Source organism: Balaenoptera borealis (genome assembly GCF_965194805.1).
Source record: "Balaenoptera borealis genome assembly, chromosome: 4".
In the NCBI taxonomy this organism is placed as follows: domain Eukaryota; kingdom Metazoa; phylum Chordata; class Mammalia; order Artiodactyla; family Balaenopteridae; genus Balaenoptera; species Balaenoptera borealis.
In genome coordinates this window covers 76564069-76591210 of record NC_138861.1, presented here as the reverse complement: position 1 = coordinate 76591210, position 27142 = coordinate 76564069, and the positions used below count along the sequence as shown (strand labels likewise).

Sequence of the window (27142 nt, the reverse complement as noted above, 5' to 3'; positions counted from 1 at the left end):
TAAATGCTAAATGTGTATATTTACAGGGATAGTGATTAGAATTATCTGCTTCCCCCTAAAAACTGAAAAACCAATGCTAAACCTTAATAGCTGTATTGGCTTTAAAAATTTAGGGACAACTTAAATAAGATCTTTGGAGGAAAAAAAAGGTAATATGTAAGTTGTATTTTTTCCTCTTCTTTGTTCCAACTCTAAAGCAAGTTCATGAACACAATAATATAAAATTTTCTTTAGTAAGTTTATTGCTCCTAGTTCCTAAACTCATATTCATAACGTCAAATATTTTATTCCCAGATACTTGTAAAGGTTGTGTCTACAGAAGGAATATGTGTATGTATATTCATTCACATGGTCATTTCAACAGACATTGTTAAGTTTGGTCAATTTCTTTTAAAGTGATTTGATCTCTAAATTCCAGACTCCCTTTTCCAACTTCACCTAAATTGGCTTAAAATTGTATTTGACATATTATAGTCTTCAGAGACCAAATGCTGTGAATTAGCCCATATTTCAGTTTTGAGCATGTAATCATGTGTTGAAGTCATGTGTTACAACAGACTCACTTACGAACAATGAAAACTCAACTAGGCAAAGCAAGCAAGCAAAGTAAAAGTTAAAAACAAAACAAAACAAAAATCCCCTAGCTCAAATTAGGTCTCCATTTGTTTACTAGGAAAACCATGTCAGTGAAGGCTTAATTTTGCAAGACTAAATATACTGCAACCTACACTGGAACAAAAACTAAGCCACCTTAAATACAGATTTCCTCACAATTATAAAAGCCAACAAATTTTTATCTAACCAAAAGAAAAATCTCATCTTAACAAAAACAGATGATATTTGACAATGGCTTTAATTTCTCAATAATGAAAGAAAAATATAATACACACCTTTAAAATTCAACTGCATATTTTACCAAAATTGTATTCATTTTTTTTTTAATGTTACTAGACTTAGCTGAATGTAATTAGAATTACCTGAAAGCATAATTAATAGGGACCTCTTGGGTCTGCATAACTGCTCACCCATCAAAAATTTCTGATGAATTATTGATATTTTATTTGTAAACTATTCCATGCTCATCAAGGACATAGGAACAAATTCCTAAAATCCTTTATTTGGTACTTTTTTAAATTGTTTGTCACACTTAAATTATAAAAAATAAATAGAAGAATACTGTATTCAAGGTAGCCTCCTATCTTCTCAAAGGACATTATATAGCAGAGGAAAACTCTATCTAGAACAATATTTTTCTTTCAAAAAATAATTTCCATTGTAATACATAAAGCTGTGGGCAATTCTTGGCCATTGCATAACTTGCCCCTTTGTAAACCAAACTGTAGGATAACAATGCAGTTATTTCTCTCCAACAGTAGATTTCAGCATATTGCTTTCCAAATCATGTCTACCTTGCTTTCCACTGCCAGTTTTACAATGCTTAACTCTTCTGAGAGGTCAAAATGTCACTAGCCCTAACAAATGTAAAAAGAAAGAGACTTTAAAGGGATTTGACAACTTCAGTTAAAACAAACTCCTGTTTATGAAGACTTCATGGTAATGCAATGAGATTGTAGTAATTACCTAGTTAAACAAGCTGCTATTGGAAGAAAAGGAAGAGGTGGTGGTCTTTTATTTAGTACAAAAGGTTTCTTGAGGAACTAGAATGTGCTTTTCTTCTAAAACATTTTAAATCGATATAGCATTTATATTGAGAAGAACTGGAACCAGTTTTACTAAATTAAGAACCAGTAGGAAAAATAATAAGAGAGAAAAATCTTTAGTTTGAGGGTACATCATGGTCCAGTAGAGGAGAGCAGCCAAAACACCAACCTGTTACTTATCTTCTCTTGAAGGCTGGTCGACATTATGGTTCTTTAAAAAAAAAAAAAAAGGAATAGATAGCTTATCTGCCAAAATTAAGTATTACCTGGTATAGTTAGTTCACTGAAATATTTCTGAGATAAAGAGCTAAGAAAGCAATATACTATCTATTTTTCATGAGGAGAAAAAAGCAGTCAATTCTCAAATTCAGAGCACCATTTTTATGAAGTAAAGGAAATGTTAAAAAACAAACCAAAAGAAAGGTGTAATTTTACTTTAATATTGGAGGTGTAACTATATTTTAAAAGGTCTTATTAGAAACTTTTCTCAAATATTATATTTAATGTTTACCTGACTTTTAAACAAGCAAAGCATTACTATAAGTATATATAGGGAGTACTCACTCTCTTTAATTTTAAAAGCAAAATTTGATAATAACTCAAGTTTCTGCTGATATTGTAAATAAGTCAGAAAAGCTACTCAGTCATTACTATTAAACATCTAGCTACTTACTTCTATACAGGACTTAATAACAGCAAAATAAATGATTAAAAAATATGAGGTAGTCATAGTATCCTCCTTTTGTGGAGATGAAAAGCAAAGATGCCAAGTAACTTGATGATCTTGCAGAACATCAGAAATCAATTCAAAATCAGGATCAGCAATCTGAATTTCTGTTTTCATTACTGTCTATTAAGGCTACAAACAACCTCTGCTGTTTTAATTTACCATGGGGAGGTGGCAGGGGTAGGGGGCTATTGCTCCCTCTAACAGAAACAAGTACACAAAATTATGACTAATAATGTAAACAATATTTAAGTTTCTCCTAAATTACCATCTAAGAATCTTTATAAAAGTACAGAACAAGGTAACTCAAGATTTAAAGACAAATCTCCTTCAAATCTCAGCTTATATAAAAGGTATGATCCTAAAAACATAAAGTTGGCTATTATATCCATGGAAAATTAAGAGTTGCTTTATTTATTTAAACACAAACTATTATGGGATAACCAATAGTTTGGTTTGGGATTGGTCTTGAGCCTATTCTTTCCACCCTAATACTAACATAAATCAGCTTTCTTCAGAAATAGCGGTTTGAGAAGCCCCAAATGCAACCATTTCTATTACTCCCTTCCTGGAAAGTCCAGACTGATAGGGTCTATTGAAAAGGAAAACACCAATTGTACCACTGTACCAACTGGAAATCTAAGTTAAAAAATTCCCTTTTAAAAATGCAAGTACCACTTTAGCAGAATTCAGTGTGTCAGCCATTCATCACTTAATGTGACTGACTCACTTTAACTGGCTTTCTAAACACCTAGCTAAGAGTGCCAAAAAATTAACATTCTTACTGGGAGCTTTGGGGAAGGAAGATAGAAAGGCAATTTTGAACTATGTCCACACCTGGGTGAAGACTCTGGACATCAGGAGGGCAGCAAAAGGACCCACAGTACTTCAGTGGGATAGGAGAAGGAAATAGAGTCCAGGACTAGATGCTGGAATTCAGTCAAAGACAGTTTCAAACACAAGGTACTTTTGATTTAGTACTACTGACCAAGAGCTGAGCCAAAGCAAATATTTACAGTGAAACATCAGGCAAGCAGCTAATGGTTATAACTGTGAAGCAAATACCATAAAAGTTGAAACACTCTATATACAAAATATTAAACCAGTATAGTTTGAACTCATGCAACTATGGATCCAACTGTACATGTTACTATTTAATATCATTTTTTATAACCAAGATTGATATGGAATGCTGTCAAGATTTTATATACGGTTAGCCTGTGTCTATTAACATAAAGAAGCAATCAGAAGCTCTCTACATACAACACTGAAAATACAACCATGGAGAAAGTTGTTACAAAACTAGTTTCTCTAGTAAGAAAAGGATATCATTGTTTACTAGTATTCAAGGTTGAACACTTGTTGATTTTAGGCCAAAATTACATGTTTATATTTTAAGTGGATGAAACCTAGTCATTAAAAAGTCTTAAAAAAGCATCTGATGACCATTTGATATAGGTGAAGTTGTGAGAGACCGGCATATCTACCTTTATTAAAAGCTAAATGTGTCACTTCAGTTTTACTGTAGTCATTGGGTTTTGGAGTATATATTTTAACTCAGGTATATAAAAGTCATGTACTAAAGTATAATAAAGTTTGCAAAGTACATTATTTGATAAAGGAATGTTTCTACAAAGGAATACTGGACTAATTGTAAAATGCCAGTAATAGATGAACAAAGATCATAAGTAAAATCTAAACATTAGATTTTCTGCTAATACCTTTCCTTGGCCAGTTTTACAAGTACTATGGTTCATGTCTCACAAACTTTAAGTCAGAAAACAGAAACTAAAGATCATCATTTAAAACACTTTCTTTGGACTAATGTTCACATAACACAGGCATCTCTCACATTCCTAATTTCCAGTAAAACATGGGCACTTAAATTCATGATTCAAGAAAGGGTAAACCAGAGGGCTTACACTGGGGGGTATTGATGAAAACCCAAGTGTGAAAATCTAACTCCTCACAGCATCACTGGCTTATGGTAATGCCACATATTAAGCATTCACAGCTCTTCTCTATATATTCATTAGAAATATAAGAGGGCCCATTTCTAGGGAATCTTTAAGCAACTGACATGTTGATACTTCTCAATAAAATTAGGAAAGTTTTAAAAAATCCTATACTTAACATTATCAAGTATGAAAACTATCTTACTGTTACAATATTCTTATGGGAATATAATAATGTCAAAATTACAATTTAAAGAAGAATAACAGGAGAAAAAATTATGCCTAAATAGGTATAGTTCTTCCTATAAAGCTGATGAATATGGTGCTTTACAAATTTACAAAATTTTAGATTTGGAAAACTGTGTTGCATAGTCTACACAGTCATCATATTTTTCCGTTCTTTCGGAATCCTGAGGCAGAATTAGCATTCTCCATACAATAATCTGTCACAGGGAAACCACAGAGGAATACTAGAGTTTCCAAACAGCATTACCTTTTAATTTGCACTACTTTAAGGTGATAGGACACACCCAAGACACAAGGTAAATAAAGTGAGAAGTGTATGAATCCTTTGTACTTTGAGCTTTTCATAGGAAAAGTGTTTTATAAATTCAAGTTGGTGTTCTGGGAGGCAAAGGAAACAAATAAATCTCAGACCAAAAAAAAAAAAAAATGTCCTGGTTTTTAAGACAGTTCCTAATGTCCAATATAGGATATAAGATACTGGCATTCAACTATCCAAATTTACATAGAATTGTAGTACTTTGGAGAAGTATAAATAAATACTTTCTTTCTAAAAATACAGGTATATAAATTAATGAAACTGGTATTTAAAAGATTTAATACAAGGAAAAAAAAGTATTATATAGTGGTACCAATTCTTAATACAAATTAAGCATAGTTTATATAATTTCAAAAGTTATTCACATTATTGCTCGATACCACAGTTGTACGGAACAAGTTCTTGACACACACAAAATTTGTATAATTTCAGGTTTATAAAAACAAAAATTTATACATAGGCCATTCAGAAATTTAGAAAGTTTTAAAATGCATGGAGATATGTACAACCAAAAGGAGAAAAAAGTGTATGTCTGTACATATTTGAAAGAAACGAACTGATCTGACTCAAACTTGTATGTCACACTCTCAATTAAAAAAGTATACATAACTGGACTGAAAGCAAACTAGTGGACTAAAACAGTACTAAATATGCCCTTCATTTCTTAGTAATAATCTGTTTTAAATATTAGTGGGGTATTAAACACCAGCTTACTTTATTTAATTCTACAACTTTTGCTTTCTTTCAAAAACTTTTCAGAAACACATATCCATTCTACAGTTGTGTTAGACTGGGACAAATATTTTCCTTAGAAATTTTTTAAAGGAGTATTTCTATACTTTTGTATACAAGATTTGATAAACAATAAAAAATAACCCAAATAAGGCCATTATTAATATCATCTTGATCAAAAATATACAGATTGTAATGCTACTATATTTTGTGATCCTGAGCTCTAGTAACCATTAGATGCATGCATACCATTCAGGGATTTGTCTATTCTAATGAAAATAATTTAATCCTGCCTTACTACTTTTGAAGACAGAAATACCTTCAAAACTTTTTGATACGTCTTCATAATGTTACAGATATTTCTGCTGTAAACAGAGCATTAGGAATTGTATGAGAAAGAATATGTTAGGGTTCAAAAAGCTATGAAAGAAAATTTACTATTTTAAAATAATGACAATAAATTTAAAAAGCAAGAAAAGTAATACAAAGAGGGTGCTTGCTAGAATAGATAAGTAGAGCCTTACAAAGGTCTTTTTCTATATTAAGGAATTAATAAATAAAGGACTGTGTGTACCTTGGTGGTAAAATAAAAAAGGCTGGCCACTTTTTATGCTAAGTTCAAATGTATTTTTTTGATAATACAAAAAAGTAATCCTTGAAAATCAGAATATATAACATAAAAGAGCACAATAACTTAAGTATTAAACATCTGTATGAAATAACTGTTGCGAAGTCTGACAAAAATGCACACTTAGAACATGCGGTTATTTAAAAAAACAAAAACGGAAAAAAACACCACACGATTCTGTAGAACCAATGTTATGTCACCACCAGGAGAGCACCAAGCAAGGCACCATTGGAAAGACAACATACTTGGAAAGTCTCTATAAATAAGGTAAATGCTAATCTGGTCGAAAAATCGGTGTCTTTGGTAAAAATTCTATGAGGATGACCTGTAGAAGGAGAAAAAAAAGTTTTAAAAAAAATTTTACCTTAAAAAAACTTCAGTTATATTCCATCACTTAAAATGATTTTGCTAGTGCCTCTGACAGACAGAAGGAGAATGCATGCATGAATGAAGAGAAAAGGAAGCTAGCATTTACTGAGAACTAACTACATACCAAGTGTTTCATACTATATGGATCTATTTAATCCTAACAATTTTCTGTGAGGTAAGTATTGCCACACTCATTTTATAGATGAGAAAACTGATGATCCGAGAAGTGTAACACCACGGATTGTGGAGTCAGTATTTGAACAAAGGACTGTCTTAACTCCAAAGCCTTGCCCTTTCTACTGCCCTATGGTGGCTGTAGCTGACCCAATATTCACTTCCTCAGGCTTCCTCCCTTTTACCTAGAGTTGGTCTCATTTTACTGTACCAGGATATGTGATCTCTAGAAAAAGAGTTGGTTCTCTTTCTCTTAATTTTTTTAAAAGTCTTTTTTTTTTTTAGGTTAGCAAAATTAAAGGTTAAAATTTGTTCCAAAAGACTTTTTACAAGAAAACTAAAGGAAAATCAAGAAATACTAAACACAGTAAGTAACACAGAAAGACACAAGTTAACCAGAGCTGATTTTTATTCTAAACTTGGAACTGTCTTAAATTACAATCAATTCTTCCTCTTGTTCCAACTCTATATGGAATAGATGCTAAACAAAAAATTATTTGATTTGAACAGTTTCCAAGTTTGATGAACTCCTCATTCTTTTTCAGAAACTGTGTCTTGATATGACCTCTACGTTTGGATACTCTTCTACATTTAGCCATCTGGGCCAGAAACCTTCATTTTCACTCTTCAGTTCTGGCTTTTGATCTGTCTCAATAAAGAAGGTATTCCCATACGTGGCTCCAAAATATTCCTCTCCTAGTTGACTTATCCTTTGGTGCCCCCTGGGCCACTCTCCTGACCTGTTATTTGCCTACAAAATATTTATTAGCTTCCTATCCAGCTTCTTTATTTGAGCTAGATTCCTCTGTTTCTCAGTTTCCTCATCTATAAAATAAAGGGATTGGAGAGATGACAAGATTCTTTGTAGCTCTAAAATCTGATGATTAAATTACATTTTACAGTATATACTACGTAATGAATAATAAAAGCTATCTTTGACTATACTTGAATTATTACTAGTTTTTAAAGAATATATCTTACAAACTTTTCCCTTCAAAAGCCACACATAAAAATTAACCACTTGTCTCATTTCTTCTAGATCATACTGCTCTGCCATATCTGAATAAAAAAAAGTTCGTATCAAGTTGGTATTTTTCATAGATTTACTCCAATATTCAAAATATAATCGAGGAGAATTACTGCCCTTTAACTAACAAATGAAGTTTCTGTAAGTTAAATAAAATTTGAGGTCAAATAGATATACATGGTAGATTATTCACTATCTTAACTTTTCAAAACTATTTTTAGGGGGTTTTTAAAATTATGTTTTTCCCCCATTCAACTATCACAAACATATACATATACATACACATATACACACACACACACTCTCTCCAAGAAAACTTAGAAAAATACATTTTTTAAGCAATTCCTATTCTTTTTTAAACTACTCTTTTACTAGAAGTGTTTATCTAAAAATTTATGATAATCAAAGGAAACTATTTTACAAACAGAGCACATAAGTTCAGAATGTTTTGGAAGGTTAAATGAAATTATTTTATTTTAATTAATAATAGAACATCGTAAAAATAAACATGAACATAATATGCATATTTTATGAATGAATGACATTCTTATAGTTCTATCTGGAAATAATAGTATTGGGAATAACTTTTATGTTTTGCTTTCCAAAGTAAATGTAGAAATGTGCAAAATAAATAAATAAATAAATAAAAAGCTCCATTTTAAGCTTAGTGTTTGGGTTTATAAATATAGCAAATATTTTTTTCACAAAATCCTTTAAATCTCTTACATATCCATCCCTTTTCACAAAGTACATAAACTCTCTCACCATCTATGATGAAAATATAAGACTAGCATTTCCATAGGTCAATCTCAAAACAAGTTATTTGAGTGTGCTTTTATTATTATAAAGAAGTATCAAGTGCCTTTTTATCATCATAAATTAACATGCTTAATATAATAGATAATGATAAAATCTACATTATTTGGTTCACTGAATAGAGCCGTTCTATGAAAGAAGAGACATTTTAAAGATATCTTTTATGTTCAAGGCTAGAAATGGGATTTGATTGTGTGCTAATGAAAGAAAGAGAAAATGCTACAGAGAAAAAAATTTTATGATAATTTCCAACTATTTCCAGTATCTAAGCACTGTTTTCATCAATCTTTTATACATACATACACACACACACACAAAACCTATGATGTCTATACTGTTTCAAAGAATAGATAAAATTTGTCAGAAATGATGTATCAGGTACTTAACTCTTCCTCAGATCTTTTTATTTTTGTATATTACCTTTCCATATTTAAAATAAAACACCCAAGCTTGAGGGAGAATAAATAAAGATTCATAATTTTCTATAGTATTCTGAACTTTTCAAAAGGAGAAAAACTGTTCAAGTAAATCAAGCAGTCCATAAATTAAATCCCATTCTAAGCTCTAAAATTCATTGTATATACATGCCCATTAGATATCTTTTAAAGAATAAACACAGGATAAGCAACATCTCATCTCTTGTTTACTTTTAAGATAATTTTTACAAAATAATATTCCAGTAACACTTTAAAAGACTCTTTAAAGGCCACTGAGGTATGGGCAGTTAAAATCTATAAAGGCTAAAGTTTTCTTAAGCTCCAGCGGCTTGACTGAAAGGTTTTCTTCCATACTTGGAAACCTGATTAGCATTATATAAAAAAGCCATATCTGACTTGCTGCGTAACCAAAGTTGTGGTTATTCTTTATACAGCATCTAAAATTTCACACTCCATCAACACATGTTCAGCCTATTTTATCTTGGCAATTAATTTATTATTTTTCAGAACACAGTGAAGCCTTGTTTTCAAGTCATTCATAACTTTATAAATCAGTCTTGCACATGAAACCATGCATCTGTGAACCGTAGAAAATCCTTGCGCTCAGGAGATTAAGCTCCTGACACCTTTGCTGATTAATAATCATGGAAAGAATAAGATCAGAAGCAAAATAAATGATCATTTAATAGAGAAACTCACAAAACAGCCCTTTAACTTACATATTCCATCATGTTATTCGTTTCACATTTCCTTTTGCTCAGTCTCCAGTGCAAGCACAGCTAGACAAGAAGGAGAGTAAAAGAAGAAAAATGAGCTCTATTTTATTGCAGCACACAGACTAACCCATTTGTCCACCTTTCATATTTTTAGTTCAACAAAAGCATCTGTTTCCATACTGTGCAATTCAGACCCCAACGGTACGAAGCTGCTCCCTGTGGTACTCACCTTGTGGTATAACCTATTGTTTTCCCATTCTAATAACTTCTCAATCGATCTTCGTGTCTGGAAGACAAATGAGAAAAAAGTTTACTCTTGACTGGTTTTAGAAAAACTTTGTTTTGCAGCTGCTTTTTGTGTGAAAAGGAAAGAGGTATAAGACAGTGACTGAGTATAGGGTGGTCTATAACACTATCAATATTCAAGCACTAAATTGTAGCCTGAACAGAAATAGTACTCTATTTTGATAAAGATATGGTTTTGTTTTTTGGCATTGTATTTTTTAACTGTTTCGAACTTACTAGCCTCTGATTAAAACTATCAAAGTCTAAACAGCTAATGTTATCTACCAAATGATACAAATTTAAATCCCCATTTCTTTCAAAAATATCGTTGTAATACTTAAGTAGTAAAACAAGAATACCTTCATATATATATTTTAAAACAAAGGTTATTTACACATTAGTTATCAAAATGAAAAGGGCCTTTATAGTAAATTTAAAAAGGAAATAATTAAAAGTTAATAAAAAAATCAATTTGCTAACAAATTAAACTAATTTTTACCTCATACTTAAAAATAATGTCCAAATTTAAAAGCTAGTTTATTATTCCACAGATAAAGATTTTCAAACAGAGGCAAAACTGCATTTAAACCAATCATTTTTGTTGGTTTTCAAACAAAATTGGTTTTATTTGAAAATCAAACTCTTTATTCAATACTACTGTTAAAGGAATCAACTAAGAAATTTATATGTAAGATCACTTGATTTTTGCAATATATACTATGCAGCATGAAATGTTTCTTGCTTGGGAGGAATAAAGGGGAGGATAATTCATGGTGCCAGGTGTTAGGATGAGACTGACACGCTGCAGGTGCAAACAGGACAGTGTTGCCACAAGAAGCAACTGCAACTTGCTGCAGCTGCAGCTTCCTTGCAAGGAAAGGAAAAAAGCATACAGCTCCATTAATGTGGCACAACTAAATAAGTACTAATCATCAAATATGAAAATCTTCATGTCAAACAAGGATGAGCTAGGTGAAAAACTGTTAGGATCAAGCTGGTTTTGAATACCTGAATGTTACATAATAAAATGTTTAATATTTATTTAAAGTACCTACTACAATCTAGTTACCATATTACCTCTTAGCATGTTAAACATGCTAAAGACACACCACAGTCAGAGGTGCCAATTATAATTCATAACTACTACTTACTGCCTTACATTTTCTAAGCTTATGTCATAAAAATCAGAAAATCAACTAACTCCCTGGATAATAATATGCCAATGACTAATTTATTACATTACTTTTTTTGAACAGTTTTTTGGCAAGAATTTTAAAGGAAAAAAGTGCCCTTGTTAACAATGATCAGCAAACCTCACTTGTTTCTTTGTAAAGATAGCCTTTTAGAGGCAGCTCTCCTTTTAAATGAAAATAGGGCAGCAGTTATGGTCACACTTTTTGTTAATTTAGTTGCCAGTCAGCCCCAAATCAAAAGAAAATAAGGCTGCAGAGTGTAATTAACATTCAGTTCAGTCGTTTTGTCCCTTGTCTAGCCCCCAAGCTTTGTTAAAATTGCCATCTGAATGCTGAAGGCTGTAGGGAAATCGATTTGATTCTAATCGCACCATGAAAAGAACATGATCTAACTGCTTTCAGCCCTCCGTAAATCTGTACTAGGTCTTTAGCACAATGCAACTTCCAATTTAAAAAGCACTGAATGTCTCGTCAATGACTTTGTGAAGAAAAAAGAACAAGGAGCAGACATAAAAATTCCAATAGTTGTTTAAGCATTAAAGTTCATTTGCATCACAGCGAACCTGAAAAGGGCTGACCTCTCAAACCGCCTCTCAGGTCTATGAAGTTGTAGCCTTGACAAGCTCACATTGACAGAGCTCATTGACTCTGAAAGGCTACTCTATCAATGGTGAAAAATGGCAATAGGTTCTACTCTGAGCAGGCATCTGCCTGCCCACCCGCTGCTAAACCAATGGCAAAACCGATTCAAAACCTGAATCTACCTTGTAATCTTCCTTTCTAGGACCTTTTAATAATAGATTAAGATTACTATACAATTTGAGGTTTTACTTTTTACTGATGGTTTAAAAAGGGGGCAGGCGGTATGAAAGAAGTAGGGTAGGGAGAACAAGCTTTCCAACTCTCTTGTTTCATATTAATGTATAAAAATTAAAAGTTTAACATTACATTCTGCAAATATTCATTACTCACAGAAAAAAGTGTAGTTACCACAATCATCGTTTCATCACAACTTTAAACCCATACTATATTATAACAAGAAGGAATCTCATTATGAATGGATCTCATGGTGTATATGATACATACACACACACAAATTTAGAAACTTAAATATTTACTTTAAATAAATCAACTACCAGCATTTGAATAAAAGATAATTATAAAGTATGAGCCTTAAATTCCAAAATATTTATGTAGGAATTCTGAATTTATCCTTTGCCTCTAATTGGAAGTTTAATGACAAGGTTTGATATAATAATTATATCTTACAATATTTAAGAATTCTAAACCAAACGGTAGTATGTCATATTCTAAGTAAGCATCTAAATATAAAATATTTTTACACACTTGACAGTCTGGAGTAATAGCTGTGAATTAGCACCATCCAATCTTGCTATAAGACTTCTTTCCTGCTTGACAGGTGAAAAAAAAAAAGCACATGCACGTGCAGCTTAATTAATCATTGCACTTGACATCTCAATGATTTACAGTGAGGAGCAGGTGAGAACATACAAAACCAGAAAGGAACCCTTCATCTGAGTGGAACATTTCTAGCACACTAAGGTGACAAGTATATAGATTGTAACAGTCATTAAAAAAAAAAAAGAAAGAAAAGAAAGAAAGAAAGAAAAGAAACTGTGCCACAAATTATTTGTTAGTAACAACAAAAGCTCAAATTAAATGGGGAAAAAAAAAAGCTTTAACTACTGAGAATGTTTAATACTTTGCAATTATTTTAGTTATCAAAATATATTTTCACAATTAAATACAATACCAATTTGGCAGATATTGAAAAAATATATGACACTTCAGCATTTATAAAAGCTATTTAAAGCCTTTAAACATGAAAAGAAAGTACCTTATTATTGCAGTAATCTAGAAATAAAAGTTAAGAGTTTATGTCCACAGGGTTGTCAGATAGCTATTTCTAATGAAATACAAGATTTAACATTGCCAAACTCTGTAATTACTACTGGACAAACAAACTTAACCATATAAAAATCTGTCCTTGATTTTTAAAAGTTTGTATCGATCACCAAATTCAATGTAAATTAACGCAAACTAATATGCATCAGAAAATAAAACAATAGTATAGGGTCTGTCAACATGAAGTACCAAAAAAAAAAAAATCATCTTTCCGTATTCTAGGCCAGTGGATCTAAAAATAAGTCATCTTAATTTTCTTAAAAGAATTTGGTGCTTGTGAAAAGCACCAGATTGACAGTCATGGGAACTAAAAATCTTCTATTTAACTGAAAGAACAGGGGAAAGGGCAGTGCAGGCTTCAGTGCAAGCTTCCCTACAGTGGGCCTTAATCCTTTTCAGAGCTCACACCCTGGGGGCGAGAGGACAGGTTAGTGGTTCTTAACCAATGAATCCTCAGTCCTTCTGCATAAGATGATCAATACGAAATCTAATTTTATCATGGATTCTTATCCTTAATTAAAAGGACCAAGATCACCAACTCATACCATGTAATCAAAACAAGTTTTTTATGAGAATAACATCATGTCAACTAACCTGGTTGGGAAAAGGACTGCTCCAAGCATCTGGACTCCTACCCATCTCCCTCATCACAGAGCTCTCGCTTTAACTTTTTTCTTTTACACATTTCCTCATTTCAGCACCTTGCTAATTATAATTATATTTTTCTCACTGGTGAACTAGTTCTAATATAGCTGTTCAGCAATGTTAAAGTAAAAAATAATAGAGGTTTAAAAACATCATTTCAATTATAAATAGATTTATTTATTAAATAGACTCAACTTGAGTAGTAAGTAGTAATAACAGAAGGATAGAAATTTTGGCTTCTACTCCTTTGGTTCCTTTAAATTTTTGGTAGAATTGTGGAAATAAGTCAAAACATGCAAACTGCAAAAGAGGTAAAACAGCCTGGATAATTCACATAAAAGGCTAATTAAATAATGATTAATCAACAATTAATATTAGGTATGATATAGCCCTATCAATTTCCAAAGAAGCATCTAGAGTAAGCTTACTATAGAAAAATACATATGAAACACCTAGATATAGTTAAGTTACTGCAATTGAAAATTAGGATTTCCTGAAAATTCAAATTTCACTTATTATTAGAAGAAACATTTTTGTAATTTCTAATATCATACTTTCTAAGGAATATGTTATTATTCCCTATAAACAAATTATGTGCCACTAGATATAAATAAGTCTTTCAGGACAGCAAGAAATCATTTAGAAAATCTTCAATGTATTACTTCCCTACTTTGTTACCACTATTACTTAACAGTATACTCACTACCAACGATTCATTTACTCACAATCAGTTGTTTGAAAAAATGGTTTTTCAAAGAAGTAGTTTTCTAGAACTCGCTAATAAAATCAATAGAAATCTCATAGATTTTAAAGTACTTAAAACCAAAGGAAAAATGTTTAATGTGGAAGCTGTAACAAAATTTCTCTCAATTTTTCTCAAAGAAATGGCATTCTTATCAGTCTTTAGAACAGAAGATGCTAAGATATGTTAACAAAATGTATAAATAGGGTAGCTCACTAATAACTATTTGTAAAAGTTCAACTATTTAAAATTAACTTATTTGAATAGGATTTATTCATAACATCACAGAAGGTCAAAGTGCAATTTCAATGTTCAATGTCTTATTTAAAACAAGTTTTAGTTTTAAACTCCTAAGTTTATAATACATTAATTAAGCTTTAGCTAGAATAATGCTTTGAATGTATTCATAATTTTTTAAACTTTTAAGTATTTTCAAATAAGAACTATACTTATCTTTTGACATCTGTGCAAATTCAAATCATTAAAATAAGTGAAACAAAAATGTTCTTAGTTATAAGTCATTAGAAAGAAACCATACAAAATTTTAAATAATTATTTTAACTTAAGAGAAAATTACCTGATTCACCTCTGTCTGTTCTGGATTAATATAAATCTTATACTGCAGTTATGTGCAGAAAATTAAATGGCATATCTCAGTATTAATGATACATGAAAAATCTATATTCACCAAAAGACAAACTAGAATATGATTAGATTCCTCAAAAGGATTTTTAAACAAATTCCCTTCCTGTACTTAAAGGCCGCTTTTAAAAATTTTATGTGAATATTAACTTTTAAGTAACCTAGATAAACTAACTATCCACTAAAGTATATTCAGAACAATACTTTTCATACTGTTTGTTAAAAGTACTATTTTTAGATGAAGATAAACTAAACAATTGCAAATATTTTGTGTATCAAAAATGCCCTTTTAACTTAGTACTGAGCAGTGACTTACAGGTACTAATCTTAAACAAGGTATGCTTAAATACAATTTAATCAAGAGTATATGACTAGGGCTTCCCTGCTGGCGCAGTGGTTAAGAATCCACCTGCCAATGCAGGGGACACAGGCTCGAGCCCTAGTCCGGGAAGATCCCACATGCCTCGGAGCAACTAAGCCGGTGCGCCACAACTACCGAGCCTGAGCTCTAGAGCCCGTGAGCCACAACTACTGAAGCCAGAGAGCCTAGAGCCTGTGCTCCGCAACAAGAGAAGCCACCACAGTGAGAAGCCCTCACACCCCAACAAAGAGTAGCCCCCGCTTGCTGCAACTAGAGAAAGCCCGCGCGCAGCAAGAAGACCCAACACAGCCAAAAATAAATAAATAAATAAATTTATATTAAAAAAAAAAAGAGCGTATGACTAGGCTTGTGGTTCTTAACTTTTTAAGGTTACTCTGACTACTTTGTGAATGATGAAAAAGGCATTTATGCACCAATATGTAAAATGTTGCACACAATTTTAAGGGGTTATCCACAAACCTCTGATAACTTTTCAGAAAATACTGGTAACATCTCAAAAAACTAAAACTGAGTTTCAATTGACAGCAGAAAATTAGAAAAATTATTCATAAGACAAATGAATTTCACTAAGCTAATATAGTCAAACGTATTACTATCAGGGATTTTAAAAATCTATATAACTGCACAAGGAAGAATCACTCACTGGCTAGAACCAACAGGTGGGGTAAAAAAAAATTACTGCTGATTAATTATAATGGACAACTGGAGAAACAGAAACAAAAAGGAGTAAGGAATAGTATTTGTTGATCCTCACTTTGGATGTGACCCCATGCTATGTGTCTTCCCTTTGTTGCCTCATTTAATCTTCACGATAAACCTAGAAGGCAGCTTGTATAACTTTTATTTTACATATGAAAACTGTGTCTTAGTGGGGTTAAGAAACTTAAAGCTACACTAGGAAATGGTGGAGCTGCAATTTGAAACCGGGATTGTATGGCTTTCAACATCATGCTCTCTCTCCATTAGTCAACGAACTATGAATTTGTAAAGAATTTGTAACTTGTTGAATAACATGTCTATGACACACAAGGTATCTTAAGCCACTAACTAGGTTATCGGCCTTGAACAGCCAACTTAAGCTAAAACTAAATTTTCTCCAGCTCTAAGGTCTAGGAAGTACTCATTCTACTTTATTCTTAAGTCTCAATGAGATTTATCCAAAATGTATTTTGTTTTTGTTTATATCTTGCTTTGTGCAACAAAACATGAATTGAGGTATATTATTATTTTATAGATTAAGTACACAGGCTTACAGAAGTTAAATAGTTTGCCCAAGGTCACACAACCAGTAAGGGTAATGACAGGATTCAAACTCAGATCTCTAAACTTTAAACCCAACATTCTTTTTACTTGGGCTCAGCAAGCATAACTATTTTTACTTGCATCTGAATTAAGAGACATCAATTTATAAATCCTCCCATTCAAGGCACAAACAAAATGAATACAATGTCCTTAAAATACGATTTCTTCAATTCCAAATATGAAGAAATTTCAAACAAAATGTTAAAAAACAAGATAGTGATAATCACACCATTCTTTCCTTCCCAACATGCAAAGAATAGCATAATCTTTATGTAAAGTCAAGGTAACTAGAGACATATTTCTGTGTAGGATGTCAAACTCAAGCCAACACTCCCATCACAAATAGAAATGGATAAATTGAAGAAGGAAAAAAACCCATTATTTTTAAAACATCAGAAAATTCTGGAAGCAAAAAGGACTAGATGAAATAAAATCCAGAGAAGTAAAGAGCCCTTTCTAAATCATTTGATGATTATGTACTGGCCATTTTCTTTCTTTGTTGATTAGAGAGGTCAGCTGAGGATTAGGCTTGGCACCAGTGGGACTCTACTAGGGAAAAGGGAAATCAACAGGGCTTTTGTAGGTTGTACAGCCTGGCCCAATGGACTGGAAATTAGATGTACCCTAAAATGTAAAGCCAGTTTTCCCTAGAGACACTGCTGAATTCTGGGGCAGCATGGAAGGATGGGGGACCAAGACAAAAAGGCAGAGAAAAATTACTCATAGTCTCCTAGTATTTAGGAGACAAAATTCTGCTAGACGGAGGAGGATCTGCAACAAACTCATGATTGGTCTCCCCCTCAAAACACCTGAACCTGCATAAGATGGAAAGCTAAACTCAAAATATCCAAAGGATACAACCTTCTGAGGAGAGGAGACAAAGACCTGCCAGGCCTCAATCAAAAGTCTGGAAGGGCCATACCCAAGAAACAGAAAACCAGAGATGGACTGAATCTACTAAACTTGCAACCCAGCCCAACCCACCTCAATCTCTGATTAGATCAAAGTGATCCTTCTCCTCAAGCTAGCTGCCTAACACAGGACAGATGGGACCCTTGATTTTGGAAGATTTTTTCTGGAGTTTCTACTTCATTCTGTTTATAACATCTAGCATAAAATTAAAAACTGTAAGAGCCAGGAAAAAATGACCAATAATCAAAAGAAAAAACCCACAGAAACAGATCCACAGATAATCCAAGTATTGGTATTAGTCGACAGGAATTTAAATTAACTATGATTAGTACGTTCAATTAAATAGAAAAGATGGACAAAATGGGTGAAAAGATGAAGAATTTCAAAAGAGGACTAGCCTCTATAAAGACATCAAATGGGCCTTCTAGAACTGAAAAATACACTATCTGAAATTAAGAACTCATGGCACAGGGTAACAGCAGACTGGACACTGAAGAAGATGAGCAAATCTTTCCATAAACCACCACACCAATACTATGTTCTAAATGTTCAGAGGGAACTGAATGTCAGCCAGCTCTAGGCAAAACACATTTTAAAGGAGTCTAACACATCTTTAAAGTCCCAGTGCCACCTCTGCACATTTAAGACTCAAAGTTTACACTTCTTTCTTGCATATCCTCTTTCATAATGAGAATTTAATTTAGTAACACGTTTTTACTCCAGCTAAAAACAAATCGTCAGTGCCATTCACACTAACGGCAGTAATTTATTTAGTTTATGTAAGAATCAGTTTCCTAAGTTTCAAGCCTAAAGTATTCTTTAAAATGAAACAGCAATAAATATATTCTTCTGGTCCTAAGAAATTTTTTACATGAGATCCTTTTTCCACAGCAATTGAAGTAAGGTTTGAAAGAGGTTAAACCTATTTCTTTATCCTTATAATGTGGGAGATACTGAAGAAGAGGCAAGAAACTGCAAACTGAACACCTAAGGTTAGATGGGTGTTAGAATACCAGACTCTACCTTCAGTGCGAGTCCCTGTCCCTCCTACTTTGCATTAACTCCTTACATGACATTCTCAGTCTCTCTAAGAGTAAATACACAAGTTTTAAGGAAGGGTGTAATATTATAAAAAAAAAAAAAAACTTTACCAGAAATAATGAAATAATGTGTACTTATTTATTAGGGAGTGAGAACCTGATAATTTTTCAAAGACAGGGATGTTGATTTTTGTTTTTATAACAGTAAAATAGAAGCAAAAGGAATATATCAACTCTTAGTTGTCCAACTGGAACTTTGTATAAAATCTGATTAAAGTATACTGTTTTCCTGCATCTTTACCTCCTTTATGGCCTCTTTCCTTTACTGTTAGTTTGTACTTTCAATAAATACAAATTTGTTTAAATATTAGGGAAAAAAATAATTGGAAAGCTAAGTCTGCTGAAAAACTAAAGTACTGCAAAAGCTAATATAAAATGCTTGAACATTGTTACCATTTATAAATCAACTGGATAAACTTACAACACTCAATGGGCCTGAATCTCCTATCTTGTGAAATAATGATCTTTTAAACTCCCCCTGCTTCCATGTATAAAATTAAATTATGATAAGTAATAAAAAATAGCTTGATTTTGTATCCTTATCAAAGAGTGAAAAAAAAGCATATCTGAGGCTTTAAGCCTGGGTTCAAATTATTGGCCTAGCTTTGTAGACTGTGGGATCTCAAATAGATTACTTAACTTCTGAGCCTCAGTTTTCTCATCCTTAAAATAAGAATAATATGAATGCCTACTCTTGGAATTTGGGGAAGATTGAATGACACAGTACAAGTAAATTGATTAACTCAATGACCCTGGCATAAAGTGAACACTCAAGATTAGAAGAGAACATATGGGTTTTGCAATATATATGTGTATCAGATCATCATGTTGTACACTTTAAACTTACGCAATGTTATGTGTCAATTACATCTCAGTAAAGCTGGGGGTGGGGGAAGAATGCATGGGGTAGATCTTATGTTAAATGTTCTCGTCACACCTACACACACAAAAAAAGAGGAAGGAAAGGAGTGAATTATTAGAGGTGATGGTTGGGTTTATGGCATCACTTATAATGTTGGTTTCACAGACGTACACTTATCTTGAACATATGAAAGCCCTTATAAATATGTTATATTTATAGAAATAAAGCAATTGGATAGCATTCGTTAAAAAAAAGTTAGCACTGGTTTTCCTATACTTTCAATTAATAATAATGACTGTCATAAGAATACATTTAATTCATCATCTCTTGCTTACCAGAAACTTTTCAAGATCGCCCTTCACTAAAATTTCATTACGATGTTTTTAAGTTTGTTTTGCTTTCATTACCTGAAACATGTTAGAAGCATTTTTCTTTATCTAATTCTTCAACCAAATGTTCACAGACATTCTCATCTTATGATTCAGAGTTACTGAATACAAATGCTCAAATCTCAAACACAGAGTAAATTAGAGTTCTAAAAGTTTTGGGTAACTTTTAATACTGTTAGTATAACTGAGTAAGTATACTTCAAATTCCTCTCATATACAAATATTTGCAGCTCTTTGGTTATGACTGTCCTAGGTTCACTTTCCCTTGAGTTTTTTTAAGTCTTACAGGGCTGCATTCTCACTCAAAACCCTCTATATATATTCCTTTTGCTTCTACCTCTTCCATTTGGATTTTCCACCCCTTCTATACCCCAACCAAAGTAACTCACAATTATTGGATAACTAAACTTGAGGTTGAGAGAAAAGATATCTAGAAGTAAATCTAAGCATACTACAACTTAAAGTAAAAGAAATACAGTTAGATTAGATACAGGCCTATACAGGCCATTTTTTTTTTTTTAATCAAAGTTTCAAAACTAAATAGCAATTATCCAAAAAAACTCAGAGAAGCCAAAAAAGTAAAAGAAAAACTAAAAAAAAAGAAAGAAAGAAAATATTTTACTAAAATGTTAATTCTTTAGATTTGAAATAAAAATCAATATTGAGAACTTCTTTACTTAGAAATAGCGATGTTTTGTAGACCTACACAGCTCAATTTCACAGGATTATAGATTTTTAGGGCTGGAAAGTACCTAGAGAGATCAGTCAGCCTCTCTTCTTCTGAGATTAAAAGAAAAAGAAGGTGGGGGGCGGGTGGTGAAAGTCCAGGCTCAGAGGGGTTTTAAGCGACTCTCTCAAAGTCACTCAGCTTCAAACACTGATTTACTATTGTTTATACTTTATCACACTGCTCCTGGAGAAAAAAAAAGTGTTATTTACTCTAAAAGACAAGATGCTTTTATTTACTTAGGAATCTTATTTTGAATAGTGAGGACTATATCTTCTGAAATGTTACGTTCTTACTACTCAAGAATTTCAAAAGCCAAAAGGTATATTCATTCAGCAAATACTTATTGAACATAAAGTAGATGAGAGGCACTGTGAGAGGCACTGGGGATATAGTAGTTAGCAAGACAGACACTGGGAAGAATAATAATAAAATGATATTAATAGCAACTGCCATTAACTAAGTACACACTATAGCCAAAATACTATACTAAGTACTCTACATGCACTTGCTGTAATTTTTAAAACAACACTACAAAGAAGAGATTAACGCCATCTTACAGAGGTAAAAACTGAGGTTTAGAGAGAGTGAACTGATTAGTCATTCTGAGTAAGTACCACTTTCCAAACCAGTTCCTCTAGCACCAAAATGCAGGTCCCAGCTACCACATGTTGCAGCCTATTTCCCTATTCCTAAAGAAATGATTCCCTGATATAGGACGACATACAAATAAAAGTATAAAGGGAATGGAAAGATACACTATTTACAACAAATCCATATAGAGAGCACTTTTAGAAAGTCACACAATTTTGGTCATCATATGTAAGAGAGAGATTAAAGCACTAAAAAAAGGAGGTAAGACAACTCATAAGATTAAGAAATTGGTGTATAAACATTCTAAAACTTAAAGAGTTCTTCAGTCAGAAAGGATAATGGCTGAGAGCATATATAAACAAAGTCTATAAAACCACTAAATGTGGGGTATTTTATATATATATGCAAAATCTTAGAAGACTGAAACTAATAGTTACTTTAGGATGGAAAACAAACTAAAACAAAAAATACTGTAACACAATGTACAGTAAAATTATGAAACTTGTTTCCTCAATAAATGAGCCAGGCTGAAAGCAAAACAAGTCATAAAGAGTTCACTTACTTAGACATCAATTTTCAAAACTATAATATTACAATTAAGGCACAATCAAAAAGCAAAGTATAATCACAAGTATCAACAAAAATAAGCTTTTGCAAAGTAAAGGTCATAAAATCTATTTAATGAAGCTGAAGCATTTTATTTGCTTGTAAGCTCCTCAAGCTCTTACAAAGAACACCAAAAGGCTGAGGTTTTCTGTTTTATTGTCTTCCAAGCACTTATCACTGTTTGTAATTACCTCATTGCTTTTTGTCTATTTTTTAAGTCTACAAGAGGAAACATATAACCTCTAAACAGTACCTAAACAGCATCTTAAACAGTACCAAGCCCACAGTGCAGCTTTAGAAATATTAATTGAATTAATGAATAAGTAACTTCCAGAGAATGGCATACTAGCAACATAAAGAAGTGGTAGCTAAAACCAGCAATTTCATAAGACAGATATGCTTATATTCTAAGAGTAGCAACTGTATTCAATAAGTCATTTTAAACATTTTCTATTAAAACAAATATATGTTATGTAATAGAATATAAAATTCAGATGAGTGTCTGAGATGTAACACAAGACTTCAAGCATATTTTGTGATTGCAGGTGGCTACTTCATATTTCTAGACCCTAAGGACATATATTTATTGTCTTTTGTTATTAGAGCTACTTCATGAAAAACATGACAAGTACTTACAAACTTAAACTACCTCCGCACTCATCTAGCCAATTCTCCAAATAGACTACATGCTCTTTGAGTACAGCGTTAATATAAATCTTTCAATCCGCAGCACAGTAGTTATTTGTCAAAATATTTCTATAAAAAGAGGACATTCAGACTTTCATTTTCAGCGACGATGCAGCAATAGGCACCAGATTTACCCTCTGGCCTGAAACCACCAAAACAAACAAACAAACAAACAAAAAACCAAAATACCCCTCAAAGCATATGAAACTGTTTTCAAGACAATGGACGACAACGAAAGACCAGAATTCCTGGGAGACCAGAGACAAATGAGAAAGGCCCTATGATTTCCCATGATTACTGATGTCAGAGAGCTTCCAGGCCACAGTGAATGGAGGGAGAGCCCAGACAAAGCCTGGGAACTCCGAGTTAAGGAGACTGAGCTGAGAATCTGAGGAAACCAAGGCAGCTAGAAGCCACAGAACAGAGTACCAGAGAGGAAAGTGCTGCAAAGAACTCCAAAGATCTACGGATATTCCCTACTGAGTATTAAGGTGAGTGCTGAGCAGCACATGTGGGTAAGGAAACTACCAAAGGTAGAGCAAAGAACTACTAGAAAGGATTAGAGGAAGAGTATCCAAAACTGACAAAGATCCAGCACAAAGCCTCTTTCCATGAGCCAGACTAGAGAACATCACAATTAACAAGCTACTGAGTAAAGTAACCAGGAAGGTCTTGCCTCACCAGTGCTCAGCCCTAGACTAAACACTGCTCTGGTTCCTCGAGAAGTTAAGCACAAATTGTGATATATATGCATAATGGGATATTATTCAACCATAAAAAAGAATGGAGAATTGATACACATTACAACACAGAGGAACCTTGATGAATGCTCCTAAAATTTAAGGAAGAAATAATGCATATTCTGCACAAACTCATCCAGAAAACTGAAGAGGAGGGAACACTTCCCAACTCATTTTGTGAGGCTATCACTACCCCAATGCCAAAATCAGACATTACGAGAAAAGACTACAGAAAAATATCCCTCATGAACACAGATATAAGACTTCAAAACAAACTTATAGTCTATCAAATCCAACAAAAATATTAAAAGAAAAATAGACATGACCAAGTGAGGTTCATTCCAGGAATGCAAGGTTGGTTTAACATCCAAAAATCCAATCAATTCCACATATTTCTAAACTAAAAACGAAAAACCATATAACCACTCTAAAGAAGCAGAAAAGGTATCTGACAAAATCCAACATCTATTCCTGATAAAAACTCTCCACAAACTAGTAGAATAAAACTTACTCAGATGATAAAGGACATCTACAAAACCCTGTAATTAATATGATATGGAATGATGAAAGTGAGAATGCATTCCCCCTAATATCAGGAGCAAGACAAGGACATATGTTCTCACTGCTTCTAATCAGTGTTTTTCTGGAGATTCTAGTCAGTGCAGTTAGAAATAAATAAACAAATTAAATCCAAAGCAAGGAGAAGAAATAATAAAAATAAGAGCAAAAAATCAGTGAAATTGAAAACAGAAAAATAGAGAAAATCAGGCCTAAAGGAGTCTACTCTCATCACTCCTATTCAACATTTTACTGGAAATCCTACTCAGTGAAAAAAGAGAAAAAGAAATAAAAGGTATACAGATTAGAAATCAAGAAATAAAACAACATGGTTATCTATGTAGAAAATCCCATAGAATGTACAAAAACATTCCCAGAATATAATAAGATCACAGGACACAATGTCAATATACAAAAATCTATTGTATTTTTTATGTACTAGCAATGAACAACTGGAAATCAAAAATTTTAAAAATACCATTAATAGCACCAAAACCAAAGAAATAAATACGTATAAAGCTAACAAAATACATGCATGATCTGTATGCTATGTAAAAAATTACAAAATACTGATAAAAAAGAAATCAAAGAAGACCTAAATAAATAGAGAGGTATGCCACATTAATGGTTTAGAAGACTTGTTGATAAGATGTCAATTTTCTCCATATTGATCTATAATTTCAATCCATCAAAATCTCAGCATATTTTTTTAGACATGACAATCTGATTCTAAAATATATATGAAAAATGAAAGAAATCAGAATAGCCAAAACAATCCTGAAAAAGAAGGATGAAGTTTGGAAGACTTGCCCTACCTGATTTCCACACTTAATATGAAGCTATAAGGTACTAAACTATATATATATATATATATATATATATATATATATATATACACACACACACACACACATATATATGTATATATATGTATATATATATACACACACACTAGATACTATACATACATATATAGAGATGTATCTTGTTTATAGTACTTTATAGTTTTATAGTAGGTACTACAGCACTATAGCATATATATATACTATATACTATAGAGCTATAAAGTATTATAAATAAGACCACATGGTATTGAAATCAAGATGGACACACAGAAGTCAACAGAACAGAGTCCAGAAATAGATCCACATAAATATGGTTGATTGACTTTTGACAATGTACCAATACAATGGCAATTTAATGGAAAAAGGATAGTCTTTTCAACAAATCATCCTGGAAAACTTGAAGTCATAAGCAAAAAATGAACTTTGATCTATATCTCACACCTATACAAATACTGACTCAAAATGGGTGATATATCTAAAAGTAAAATGCAGAAGAGATCATAGGAGAAAAATGTTGTGACCCTAATTTAGGCAAAGAATTCTTAGATATGACACCAAATGCACAATCAATTTTTTAAAAATTAACAAATTGGACTTAAGCAAAATAAAAAGCTTTTGCTCTGCCAAAGACAATAAGAGAATGAAAAGACAATTACAGACTGCAAAAATATATTTGCAAGTTATATATCTGACAAGGGATGTCCTTCAATTGGTGAATGGATAACAAATTGTGATACATCCATACAATAGAATGCTACTCAGCAATAAAAAAGAATAAACTATTGATACATGAAACAAAATAGATGACTCTAAAATGCACTACCTGAATGAAAGAAGCCAGATTCAAGTGGCTATATACACTGTATACTTCCATTCATACAACATTCTAGAAAAGGCAGAACCATAGGGATAGAGAACAGATCAGTGTTGCCAGGGTTTAAGAACTGAAGAGAGTGTGACTGCAGTGGGACAGAAAAAGGAAGTTTTTTGAAGTGAAAGAACTGTAATGTATCTTGATTGTGGCAGTAGTTACACAGCTCTATGCATTTGTCAAAAATCATAGAACTGTACATCAAAAAGAGAACATTTTATTGTATATTAAATAATTTTCAAAAATAGGCTAAGGTAATTTTTTTAAAAGGAAAAGGCAGACTTCCCTGGTGGCACAGTGGTTGAGAATCCGCCTGCCAGTGCAGGGCAGGGGACACGGGTTCAAGCCCTGGTCCAGGAAGATCCCACATGTCGCGGAGCAACTAAGCCCGTGTGCCACAACTACTGAGCCTACGCTCTAGAGCCCGCGAGACACAACTACTGAGCCCGCACACCTAGAGCCCATGTCCTGCAACAAGAGAAGCCACTGCAATGAGAAGCCCGCGCACCACAATGAAGAGCAGTCCCCGCTCCCCGCAACTAGAGAAAGCCTGAGCGTGGCAACAAAGACCCAACGCAGCCAAAAAATAAATAAATTAAAAAAAAATTAACTAAAAGGAAAAGGCAATTTGGAAGATCTAAAAATAATAATAATAATAGGACAGATTAAAAACCAGGTCTCTGGAACATGGCCAGGTCATAAAAAGGATCACTCATTTGGGGTTGGGTTTCAAAGGCAAGGCAGAAATCTAGTTATTCAAACTGTTAAGTAACGTTAGGAAGGTGAAAACGCTAAGCTGCATATGGAGTATGCCTTTGGTCCTGATTTGCCTTAGAGTGAGACAATTCTAACCGTATAAGACGATTCCACATCACAAACGAGGACAAAGCAGAGGTTCAGAGGGGTTCAGAGGCTGGCAATCAGGCTGGGTTTTAGCTTTTAATTATACTAGTACCTCTAAATCAAGGGTTCTTAACATGGAATACCTAGATAGAATTCCAGCAGTCTGTGAAAGTGGACAGAACAAAAATTCATCTTTAATTTCACTAACCTCTAACTGAAATGTTACATATGTTACATATGAAATGTTACAAATATTACATATGAAATGTTACATTTCCTTAGGCTATGAATGCATGCAACTAACTGTGGTAGTTTAAATAGGACCTATATATTTATCACTCATAGAAATCACAGATTTTTCCTATCACATCATACTACCATGAGTCCCCTGCTATCTTATTTTGCATGCATTAATAAATATTTATAAATCACACATTTGAGGGGTTTTAGTATTTTGATAACTATGTAATTGGTTTCCTGAATAATC

General features: G+C 32.7%; 1 protein-coding gene across 4 annotated transcripts in view; it reads right to left on the bottom strand.

Annotated features, from left to right (window-relative positions):
* Nucleotides 1-27142, bottom strand: part of CHIC2 (cysteine rich hydrophobic domain 2) — a 70884-nt gene that overhangs the window by 17870 nt on the left and 25872 nt on the right. The window contains exons 4-6 of one of the 4 annotated variants that reach the window (XM_082390803.1): nt 10034-10090; nt 9808-9867; nt 1831-1872 (exon numbers count right to left, since the gene is read on the bottom strand). In XM_082390803.1, the coding sequence (XP_082246929.1) occupies nt 1834-1872; nt 9808-9867; nt 10034-10090 (156 nt within the window). In that variant the 3' untranslated portion in view covers nt 1831-1833. The other 3 variants (XM_082390802.1, XM_082390804.1, XM_082390805.1) reach the window with 3 other exon arrangements.